This window comes from Prosopis cineraria, unplaced genomic scaffold (assembly GCF_029017545.1).
Source record: "Prosopis cineraria cultivar Desert tree isolate PC_DT_omini unplaced genomic scaffold, ASM2901754v1 PC5, whole genome shotgun sequence".
Taxonomy (NCBI): domain Eukaryota; kingdom Viridiplantae; phylum Streptophyta; class Magnoliopsida; order Fabales; family Fabaceae; genus Prosopis; species Prosopis cineraria.
In genome coordinates, this window is record NW_026555336.1 from 3,450,769 (window position 1) to 3,463,277 (window position 12,509).

General features: G+C 32.5%; 1 protein-coding gene across 1 annotated transcript; it reads right to left on the reverse strand.

Moving 5' to 3' along the window:
- Positions 1 to 7,849: 7,849 nt before the first annotated feature.
- Positions 7,850 to 10,834, reverse strand: LOC129312088 (probable receptor-like protein kinase At2g23200). The gene has a single exon (XM_054954663.1). It carries the CDS (start codon positions 10,545 to 10,547, stop codon positions 8,037 to 8,039), a length of 2,511 nt encoding a protein of 836 aa, XP_054810638.1. The 5' UTR covers positions 10,548 to 10,834; the 3' UTR covers positions 7,850 to 8,036.
- Between the last annotated feature and the right edge of the window lie 1,675 nt (positions 10,835 to 12,509).

The window sequence follows — 12,509 nt, forward strand, 5'->3', positions numbered from 1 at the left end:
ATTATTATTATTATCATTTTGTTTCTCAAGATATATCCGTACTTTGATAGCTGTAAAATTAATCTTTCAAAAAATTTAAGTATCATTTACGGAGATATTTTTCCATGGACAATATTTTCTACATACACCTTCAAAAGTCAAATTTTAAAACATAATGATACTTAAAAAGCCTGAATCATTATCCTTCGTAACACTCACTTGGTCAAAAGACCTCGAGAGTTATTGTCCCGCTTGCCTTGCTTTTTCTTTGTTACTATTTTGCTTTGTTGTTTTTTTTTTTCATTCTGGTTTTCCCCTGTTGGTTTGTTTGTTTTATTTTTAAACTCTTCGTCCCTTTTGTCCTCTGCACGCTTTTTCTGTTTGATTATACGAATATATCCTCTTTTTTTAGGTAAAACAAGGGCATAAGTTGTTGATAATTTCAAGTGATCTTTAAGTTATAAAATACAAAAATTTACATTCATTCAATATACTAATAGAATTATATTATAGAAAATTATGCTATTGAGTATTGATGAGCTATAAATAAATGCGGATTCTCTTGAAGCTAAATTTATGTAATTTTTTTTATTTTAAGTATTATCTAGCTTTCCATAATTTTTTTTATTCTTTTTAGCTCTCCATAAAAAAATTATTAATAAGCTATAAATCATACTATGTGGACTGGATTAAAAAATAACATAAATTACAAGAATTTAATTTAAAATTGAAAAAAATTATTAGAACTTATAGATATATTTTTCCTTTTAAGTTATTAAAATTGATAAATATGTATGATATTATATAGTTGGTTTGATTAAAAAAAAAAGACTCAATTTTTGTCAAACAAAAATACCATATTAGAGTGTCTCAGATAAGGAGAATAAAAATCACATCTTTGAAACTATTTAGATTTAAGACATGACAATATTTGAATCTGTGACCGTATTTGGGCATGTTAATTCAGAGCTAAAAGGTAACAGCATGGAATGGTCAAATGCAAAAGAGAGAAGAATAAGATGGTTGGCCTGTTGGAACTTGGAAAGAATCCCAAGTCCCGAAAAATAGCATCTTGGGCGCGCACGTCACTCACAGTCTGGTTTGTGTGCTCGAGCACCGGCAATGAAATTTTCACCATTCAAATTTTAATATGAATAATTTTAATTTAATTTATTTTATATATTATATTTTTTAAAATAAGAAATTTATTAAAATTATAAATAATTTTAATAATTTTTTTATTTTTATATGATCTAGATTTAATTTAGAGGATTTAATTTAATATTAAAAATTTTATAATTAATATATATTGACCATTTAAATATATTCTAAACTGTGCAGAGTACATTTGAATAGTCAATATACATTAATTATAAAAATTTTAATATTAAATTAGATAATCTATATTAAATATAGATCATATTAATGATAAAAAATTTATTACAATTTTTTATAATTTTTATAAATTTTTATTTTAAAAAAATATAATATAAAATAATAGGTCATATTGATGAACAACCAAACCGGCTCTCATCACATAAGATCCCCATCTCGTGTTTCTTCATAATTAAACCAATGATCATATTAAAACTCAATCCAAAATTGGCCACCGGTGAATCGATAAATCAATCTCCTAGCTAATCTAGTAAAATTTTTTGGCTAAGATTGGCTGATCAAGTTGACCCCCCCTCCTAAGCTTGAAATGATATCATTTTGAGTTTAAAAAATGTCTTTTTTTTCAGTCAATTTAAACTAAAACTCATGCACTCAGGTGTTAAAGCAAGATTTGAATCTTGGACCTCAAGTTTGCAAGGAGATGGCATTGATGCTGATAAGAAAAAAATATTTGTTGAATTATTTGTCAAATAAATGTTTTGAAAGCTCTGTTTTGATGAATTATTTGTCATTCATACTTTCTATTTAACTATGACTTAATGTATTTTTATTTAAATATTAGGGGTTTTTATATACATAGCTCATATCATAAGATCAAATAAAAGAAATAACCTATTCTTTCTTAAATTTTAAAAATAGTCTTTTTAATATTTAATTTATAATTAATTTACAAAATTGCTCTTTTAATATCTGCTTTTTGCAAATACCAAAAGATTCAAAACACAAGAAATATCTGAAACTGAACGATATGAATGTAAGATATATAGTCTAAAATGACTTTTTTTAGAAATGAATGTGAGAAAGAAGATAAAACTGGACGCGAGAGAGATGTACATGAGACAGTAGACTAGTGTGAACGAGTCACAGTCAAGATTGTGAGAGACAAACCAAGGTGAGATACATCGACGGTGCTCAATGGAATGGAGCATGTCAATGGAAAAATGGAGCTACATATTCATATTTTTTTATTAGTTTAGATATTTGAATCTTTGTAATAAACTAAGAGTCCAAAAATTTTTGTGGACTGTGTTTGATTTGTTTTGGACAAATAATTATACGTTTTTTGTATTACTGATTTGCAATACTATATTGTTGATATACTACTGTATATCACTAACATACTATAATAGATTAATATAACTAGATAATCAAACATAAACTTATTTATCATTGATATACATGTAGCATCGCATATCAGCAACATGAAAAATACATAACCATTTGCCCAAAATGAATCAAACATAGTCCGCAAAACATTCAATGTTACTGAGAGATGTGAATATGTTGAGGATCCAATGATAGGTAATATATTCCAACCTAGTTTTTTGCTTTTAGAAATGAAGATTCATCTTCAATATCTAACATCCTTTTCATAGTGTTCTTGAAAAAAATAAAGAGAGAGAGAAGAAAAGCTCTACGATGAAAAAAGACACCAAAAATTTTATATGCAGTGAAAAAAAGAAAGATTCAATCAATTAAAGATTAGTTACAATATATATATATATATATATTGTGTTTTAATAATAAATTTAAACTGAGGATAAAAAAGTAAAATATATCTAATTGATTTTATGAATGAGCCATATTTTAAGATATTCAAAAATTTTATCTATAATTTATGAGAGCTGTATTTTTAGATGCCATTGAACTAATTTTCTTTAAATATATTATTCTTTACAAGTTATTTTGTATGTTTAATCAAATCTCGTACATCAATAAAAAATTTATTATTTAGTTGAAGCCATATAAAAGTACAATTTTATAGTTTTGCCCCTAATAATATCATAATTAAATCATAATGGTATGTAAATTTACAATTAATATTTCTTTTCCTTTTCAAGACACAAAAAAGATAAAATTATCAAATTACTCAAAATTATTAAGACATCCAGGGACAAAACAAACTTCTAAAAAACAGTTTTCATATAGGGACCAAGGGAATGCATATGAATATTTTTATTATATATATTTTTAAATTAAATTAAATTATTTTAATACTAACTAGGTTTACTCTGATTTATTCTTCCGTGATTGAACCATTGATCCTTAAATTGCAAGCCCCATGGTTAAATCATAGCTCTGGTTGTTGTTTTATTCCCATTGTTATCAAACTTTTGAATTAACTCTATGAATTTATCGTTTTTACATTTCTAGCTTATAAGATTGTATCAACTTACTTATAAATTTAAACTAGATATAAATTTGGTTAAGATCGGGAGTTGACTTTTGAGTTTACCAATTTTATGTTTCAAGCTTGCAAAATTGTGTGAACTTGTTCATAAATTCAAATTAAATGCAAACTCAGTTAAATGTATTAAGTTCTTTGATTTTTTATCGAGTTAATTATATACTATGAAAATACACACACACTATGTAGAATTTAGCTCTTAGAATTGCTAGGACCCAGTTCAAAGAAAAATAAAATTTAAAAAGAAAAATTGATATTAATAAAAAAGAAATTAAGTTGCCTTATTTTGAATTTTTCATGTTTTGTACGATAATATATCAATGTAGATAGATTTAATTTTAATAATTTATACGTTAAATATGCTTAAATCAAATTTTAATCATATTTTATATTTTAACTATTTAATTATATACATTTAATGGCTATTTATTAGTAAATGCAAACTCTTTTGAGTTTACAATCTGAGTTTACATTCTTGTTACGAGTTTACTTAAATTTTTAAATTTAACAACCTTGCTTACTCCCAATAATATTGTCTATATTCATATTTGTTTAGTAAAAATCACATCAAAGGATTACTCTATAAATTTATTCACATACAATGATTAATAAAAAGTTTAATTTGAGAAAGAATATGTCATATTTTTATTTTAACAATAATTTATTTTAGTGAATAGGTTTCTTGAGTCATAGGACTCCCCATTTGTTTACTTATCTGTTCTCTTTCTGTAAAAGACACAAGACATAAATTGAACGGGGATGGTCAATCCAATTGATCTCATTCTCACATTTATTATATTCATCTTTTTCTGCCAACAAACGTTTAAAGAAAACGGAAGAAGCTTTTTTTATGAACCTAAATAAAAGTAGCCGAGATTCTGCAAACCTCAATCTAATAATTTTTTTTTTTAAAAAAAGAAGAAACACTGGAATTTGGAAACCACCACCCGCAAGAGATTCCGGTTCTTTTTTTGCGTTTTTAAACGTAATAAATAAATACGCCATTATTGTGTCCATCAATTCTCAAAAGAGCACAAGGAATAAGGTTTCTCACAGCTCCGCCTACCATTTTCCTCCATTCCCTTGACCACTCCCAACATGACGAGCTTTACTTAATTAATTAAAACTAGCTCTCTTCATAATACTAATAAATAGTACTGTGTTTATATACTCATCACTAATTTTGACCATCCCAATTTTGTTCATATTATTGGTTTCATTACCACAGAAAGGTAATGCTTTTTAAGAGAATCTTACAATCTTGTTGGAATGAGAATGTAAACCGGCCATCTGCTCACTTTTGCATCTGCTGCACTCGGCTTCCACTCCAAATATTTGCACTTTAGGCTCGCAATGCTCGGATCCACTGAGTTTCCCAAGTCAGCAATTATGTTGAAAAGTCAAATTTTGGAGTTTACTAATGGGAACACCAAAATGCGTGAGCCATTTCTGCGCCTGATTTTAACCCATTATCAAATGTTTCAGTCAACGACTCCCTCCCATGGGTCCCACTTTTTGAAAAATCCTGATTTTAAAATTCCTGGTTACTCCTCTAGTCCCGTGCATATGTCAATTTTTACTATTTTACTTCTATTAAATGTTGAGAGGATAGGAAATGTTGGAATGTTTTATTTGTAAAGTACATATATTTAATAAAGATAAAATTAAAAAATTTTCAATTTTTAAATTGAGTTAATGAAATTTAATTTTTAATTTTAATGAAATAAACAAGAGTTGAGAGAGTACCATGTTATTTTGTAGACCAACTATAAAGAAAACTCAAAATAATACGCAGTAACAAAAGGCCGTGCTAGTTTAATAAGTCTTGCCTATATAGCTATGTCGAGAATTTAATGGAAGAATTCTATCATTACTATCGTGGTTCTACCTAACTTTACTCGTATTAGTTTCTTCCTCTCTCCTTTGTGCTTTTTTTTTTTTTTTTGGTAGTAGTTTGATTTCTCCGAGCACCGTTATTTCTTTGAACCTGATTAGTCGGACTCAAATTAATTGACTTCAGGATATTAAAAAATAAAAAAGAAAGAGAGAGAGAGATTAAAATCTCCCAGCACATAATGACCTCTTCACCGTCCATTTGGCCTCCGACCTGCTCCGTTTATGCAAATGTAAAATCAATCCCTCATCGCTTTGCTTGGTCTTTGGAGATTCTGAGCCATTCTTTTCAATCTCCACTACCACATATCTTTCCCAGGGTATAAAACATTTCAACCATTTCATCACCGTTAGTGTGGTGAAACAATAATGAAGCTCTCTCTTTTGCTTTTAATGGCTCTCACAGTGCTGATTCTTGTGACGAGGCCAGGAGTTGCAGATAGCAGAGCACTTCCATCAAAAGCAGAGCCTAAGTTTCTGAATAGAGCTCTCGTGAAAGAGAAGCCCAACGCTGAAGATGATGATCTGATAAAGCGTGTTCTGATGCAAAATAAAGTCTTCACGTTTTCTTCAGGGCCTAGCACAAAAGGTCCTGGTCACTAGCCACAGCACAAGCAATATTGTCCCAAGTTTACCAATATTTCTACTCTCTCTCTCTCCCCCAGCTTTTCCTCTGTAATATCTTCTGCTCATATCATACATTTTGCTTCATAACACAAACAGCTGCTTTGTACAGGATATATATATATATATATATAGTGTGATGTTTATCTACTAGATCAGATTCAGCTTTTTAGATTAGTTATGCTATATTTCCTTAGAATTTCAAAATTTGCAGGTTGTGTGCAAGTTTAAAGCACGTAAACACTAACCAGAAGGTCATTTTTAAATGCTAAAGTTGTTGATGAGATTCTCTGCAAGATGAGAAGATGATTTTTTTTTGCGACGACCCCAGAAAACAAGAAAAAAGGAGAGTATTTTTAACATCATGCAACCCCAGAAAATGGTATTTTTAACTTTTTTAATATAATGAAGAGTCAGGTATGGAATAGCATTTGTAGACCCAATTTCCTTGTTTGTACTGTGAAAAGAACTTGTGTTATTTTTTCTTTTGCTTTCTTTTGTTGGACAAAAGCACCTGTGGTTGTTTACCAACAAAAGAAGAGGTAGTTGCAGAGTTGCAGAGACATCCATTTTTTTTTTTTAATTTGGGTTAGGAAATCTGTTACAAAGGTCAATGCACGCATGGGGACATAAGTCAAACAAATATCTCACAATAAAGACTTATTTGCGTTTAAAAATAATAATTTGATTTATGAAGGAAATTAATGAAATAATACTTCTGGGGAAACAGGTCAATGCACGCCTGGGGATATATGTATTTTGCCATAGCTGAATATTCTCCATTTATGCGTATGATGCTATTCAATATGCATATTTTAAACTCATATCATCATTATTTAATATCTATAAATTTTCCAGATTTATAAAATTGACTTTTTTGTCAATTAAAATGGACTGTTTTCTTATCAAAAAATAAAATAAAATAAAATAAAATGGACTGCCTTATTTATATGGGCTATATGCAAAATTGAGGGACTTGTGTTTCATAAAGTCGAGGAAAATATGGCTCCCAAAAATTTGCTCTCTTCCTTAAAAAAATATAAAATATTTTTAACCGAATTCTATCCCTCAGCAAAAAAATTACTTATATTCAAACTAATATCATTTTTTTATATTTATTCTTATTTAATAGAGTGTTTCACTCTAAAATAAATACAAAGTGATTTTTTTCATTAGAGACAATTCTAAAAAGGTGCAACAATTACACCTTAAAATATTAAAAATAGCTTAATTTTTTAATAAAGGAAGTATAGTTTATATTATTAATATCAATTGACATTCATTCTATGGAAATAGGTTTGTTCAATATAAATGTGATCACTAGTCATCTGATCTAATTTTAGTTTTTTTTTTGGCCAAAAATGTAATTTTAGTTAAGGTGATGAAAGCGAAGAGAGTATTTATAAAAGTCAAAAGTTCAACTGACAAACATGTACATGAGAAGTAAATATTATCACCTCCGCAAAAGTGTCACTATCATTTTTTTTAATTATTTTTGTAAAACAAAAAAGCAAAGTAGAATGTATCATTTAATTTTAATCAAATATAAGAATTTATATAATTTGAAGTTTGACCATCCCTTATAAAAATAGAAGCAACTTATCCTAACAATTATTTTCACACGTGTCAAGTTTAATTACTCTCTAAAATAAATTATAGATACTTTAAAAAAAATAAACTTAAATACCCAAATGTCAAACTTGATCAATCACAATATTGATTGGTTTAACATAGGTGGGCATGCTTAAAAACTCAACATTGATTAAGCAGTTGATCAATCACAATATCGACAGCAAAATTATCATTAATCTTACGACTTAATCCCACTTTTCAATGAGCAAGGTAACAAAAATTATATTAACAAGTCCAAAGAGAAACTCGCAAGCCAAAGAAATTAAGCGAAGCCTAAGATGGTGATTTTAATTTGAGGGGCTCAAGAGTTGCTTATCTGGCACCATCAATTTGTGACGACAGAGAGAAAACAATGCGATGCACTATCATCGTTCAAGATTGGCATGACGTCGGAGTCTCCTGGTGTTGACAGTGAAGGAAGACGCCTGACATTGGTCAATTCAATTGATGCTGTAGTCCCACTGTAAGAATACTCTTGTGATGATGAATTCCTCTGTCTCGCTCCTCTCTGAAGTTGCAGTGAATACTCCAAGTCCCACAATACATCACCCATCGTCGGCCTGTCACAACCATCTTCTTGCAGACATTTCTCCACCGTCTCACTGAATTTTCTGAGTGAGTTCTGATCTATTTGGTCCTTGATCATTGGATCTATCAGCTGATCCAGCGTCCCTCTTTGCTTGCAGTACATTCCCCATTCAGCCAAGTTCACTTGATTCCATGGAAGTGTCGGATCAAGTGCTGGTCTTGCGCATAACACTTCGAGAAGGACCACCCCGAATGAGTAAACATCAGATTTTTCCGTTAACTGTTGGGTTCTGAAATACTCAGGATCGAGATATCCAAAAGTGCCTTTAACACCTGTGGTGACAGATGGTTGTTGATCAAGAGGACCTGTTTTTGAAAGGCCAAAGTCAGCAACTTTGGCCACATTGTTTTCGTCGACCAATATGTTGGTGGACTTCACGTCACGGTGAATGATTCCGCCAGCTGCTCCTTTATGAAGGTAATTCAGACCCCTCGCTGCTCCGATGCAGATTTCAAGCCTTTGTTTCCAAGTCAAGCTTGGGAGATTTGAATTGTACAAGTGATCTCTGAGTGTCCCTTTTTCCATGTACTCATAAACCAGTATCATCTCAGACCTCTCGTCACAATACCCGATCAAGGAAACAAGATGACGATGTCGAATTCTGGACAAGACCATGATCTCAGTTTGAAATTCTGGGAATCCTTGTCCTGATGACCCTGGCTTACTTCTCTTCACAGCTACTTTCACGCCATTCTTGAGAACTCCCTTGTACACATTGCCGAATCCACCCTTCCCAACAATCCGTTTTGTGTGAAAATTGTTTGTTGCCGATTGAATCTCGTGAAAAGACATCTTCAGTCCCAGTTTTAAGTTGCCCAGAGACGAGCCATGGTTGCTTCCTTTGCCGTGGGAACTCCCTCCTCCTTTAACTGAAAGTGGCGCCCAATCCAGTGCAGTAATAATCTCTGGTTTCACACATTTCAGGATCAAACAGAGCCCAATTAACATAATGCAAATCAGGACGAATGCTCCAAGCCCCACCTCTAGAGGAACAGGAAGAGGATTATGATTCTGCTTCTTACATTCGTACTCGATCCCTTCATATTGACCTGGCGTTTTAACGATTTCCATCACTTCAAGACCGTTCAGGAAAGCATTTTTAACAATAGATGCTTCATCAGGGCCAACGCTGATCCTCAAGTTTCCAGAGCCGTCAGAATCGACTACAAAATCGCGATAAAAAGGAACAGAAGATCTCCAGTAATCGGGGCGGACTGACCAATTGAAGTTGTTGTAGATATAAAAATTGAAGTATGTAAGACCATCACTCATAGTGGTAATGTCACAGAAGTGAGCTCGAATGAAATAACTAGCATTGCTCTTTACCTGAAGATCCCATGATACGTTTAAAGACCTATCCCCATTGACAGAACCTGAAGTCATCGCTCTGGCTGACTGGTAAATAGTGTCTGGGGCTATAACATCAGTGGATGCCAGGCCAAAAAGGCCACCGCTATTATCCAGATTATTATTTTCTTCGCCGACGTACTTAATATTAACAGCGCGAGATATCGGTTCTCCATTTTTAGCGTATCGATCATCTTTCACCCAACTTCTCCGCAAGCTATCAATTTCTTCAAGCTCAGAGCCACCAACATCAAGCCTGTAACTCTTAAGTAACACCGAGGAGAGAATGCCCTTGTAATCACTGGATTTTCCTTTGCTGGTAGCATGTGGTAGAGCCTTGCTGGGGATAAAATTATCGGGGAGTCGAAACAGTTCTATGGCGTTTACAAATGCGAAACTTGAATCCACAGGAATAAAATCGATTTGAAAGCTCCTGCTGCTATTGATTTTCAGATAAAACTCCTTAACTACGGGAGAGTTTGTTAGACTTTCGGCACTGAAATTATCCAACAACAAAAATCCCGCACTCGAAACATTGAATCGAGCCCTAGATAGAATATCTGGGGACGAGAAAGCATAGAAATGGAGACGTACCACATAATAGCCGCCATCATTTTCGTGGATCCTGAACTTGTAACCAGACGGACCACGAAAGATTCTCGCGGTTCGATACAGAGGACCTGCGGTTGAAGATTTATTATGTTCCTGCGCGACCGAGCTGTGCTTCGAAAAGCAGACGGAAGAGTCAGGAACGAAAACCTGAACATCTTGGGTTTCGCTGCGATCGGACCCGCAATTGATGAAATACTTATCCGGAACAGTGTAGTTGTCGGCTAAAGCCACGTAGAAGAATTGAAGGAGGAAAAAGAGAGGAAACATGGAGATACGAAGAGCTTCCATGACTTGGGCACTTGTTCAATCCTGCAACTAATTTAGCTTAATTTGGAGCTAATGATGAAGCAAGCTATGGGTGGATAAATGATCGGAAAGAACATGGAAACTGCAGAGAAGGAAGACTTGAGAGAGTGATCACCGGGTCAGCTACAAAAGTAAGTCTAAATAACAAAAATCTTTAATATGCGTGTGGAAATTTTGAAAGACGTCCGGGAAAATTCAATCTGCCATTGGCTCACCCGAAAAAGAATCTCATTGTGTGTCGTCGAAGATTTGGCCCCATGAAAGGGAACGTTCTTTTCCAATGTCATGGTCATGACTAGTCAAGAATGATATTGTTAAATAAGTATATGCAAGTATCTTTAAAAGCTTTATTCACGGTCCGAAGCCTGGTCCATACGTTGGATTTGATTTTGGGGTCTAGCCGAGAAGTTTCCTCCAGATGGCAAAATTTTCCCTCTCTCAGCTTCCTGTTCTTTTTCACCTTACTTCACAAGTGAGTACTGTGACTGATCGAAAGTTAAATTTTGATGGGATTTCAAATTACATAAATTATGGTGGCTAAAGTTAATCAACTTTTACAGAGAAAATTTTTCGGACAGGATTTCCAATGTTGTTTATGCTTATCAGTACTGCATTTAACCGCTGCCACTTCCTGTTAAGTTTGTGCACTCCAAATCGACTGTGGAGTCCAATACTGAACTACAACACATTGGCTCCTACTTATGAAGACAGACAGGTATCCTTATTATTAAATAAATCTTCTGTGTGTATTTTAAACTTACCCTCGCTGGTCAGTTGAATCAGTGGTATGCCTCTTAGAACGTTTGTTCTTTTTTGAACCAACCATTATTTGCATTACTTAGAACAGATGATATAAATTTTTTTTTTTAAAAAAAACAAAAGTCTACAAACTATTTTCACGAGACTTCCATGCTAAAAGTCTATAAATCATATTCCCTGAATATGATTTAATTTGTATCTTTAATCTTCATCAGTAATGAATTGCCATCGTCTAAATCATTGTCCTATTGCCTTTTCCATTAGTTCCTGTTGAGTTTAATTTTGCACTTTTAAATAAGCATGCAGCCTAATAGTATAGTTTCAACATGTTGGCTATCTTCTAACAACATATCAGTATCATTAATCAAAACTAAATTGTTCATGTGAGAAATTTTGAAGCTTTCGTGTCTTTTAAACTTGGCCCCTCTGAATCAGTTGGTATGCCTCCATTGCTTTGTATCTCCTCTATCTAAATCTAAACAGCTACTTTCATTACTAACTTAGATCAAATGGAAAACTTAATCTAAGTCATTCCCCTGTTGCTTCCCCCGTTTCAGTCCATTATGAGCAAGTCTGAATCCTGATTCTTATCAAAACTCAGGCTGATCAATGACAATGACGACAAATTATTTCTTTTATTTTGAGTAATGCCGCTAAACTGGTATTAAAGCATGAGGTTAAATTTGTGTAGTTCTTCATATTTCCAGGAGGCAAGACACTGCCCATTATCATTATCACATATTTGTCACAAGTTAGCTGCATAATATTCCAGGTATGACTAACTATTCTCTGAGTCAAATTCTTTATTGGTGATCAATATTGTAACATCAGTGACAACCATATGTCCATGCTATAGAGGTCTACATTTTATAGTGATAGATGAAAAACCTGTATTGGATTGATTTTGTTTCTTTTTAAGCCACGTATACTCATATCATAGACCAGCAGAATGATACATGTAAACTGATATATGAGAAGTCAAAGGAGAAAACATTTTGACTATTCTAGAAAACATTTTGAAGGAAGCTCCAATAGTCTTGCCAGAGGGGGCAAGTCTGCAGAAAAAGATGCAGTAAGGAAGGCTTATGATAGGTGAATTTGTTTTTGATACAAAAATGTTAGAAAGGGGACAAAACTGAGATTTGCTTCTGTTAATTTTGATTTTCTTATTGTTGTTATTGCAAT

What these genes read in the sequence shown, in the direction of transcription:
- LOC129312088 (XM_054954663.1), bottom strand. Translation starts at nt 10,547, where the DNA reads ATGGAAGCTCTTCGTATCTCCATGTTTCCTCTCTTTTTCCTCCTTCAA.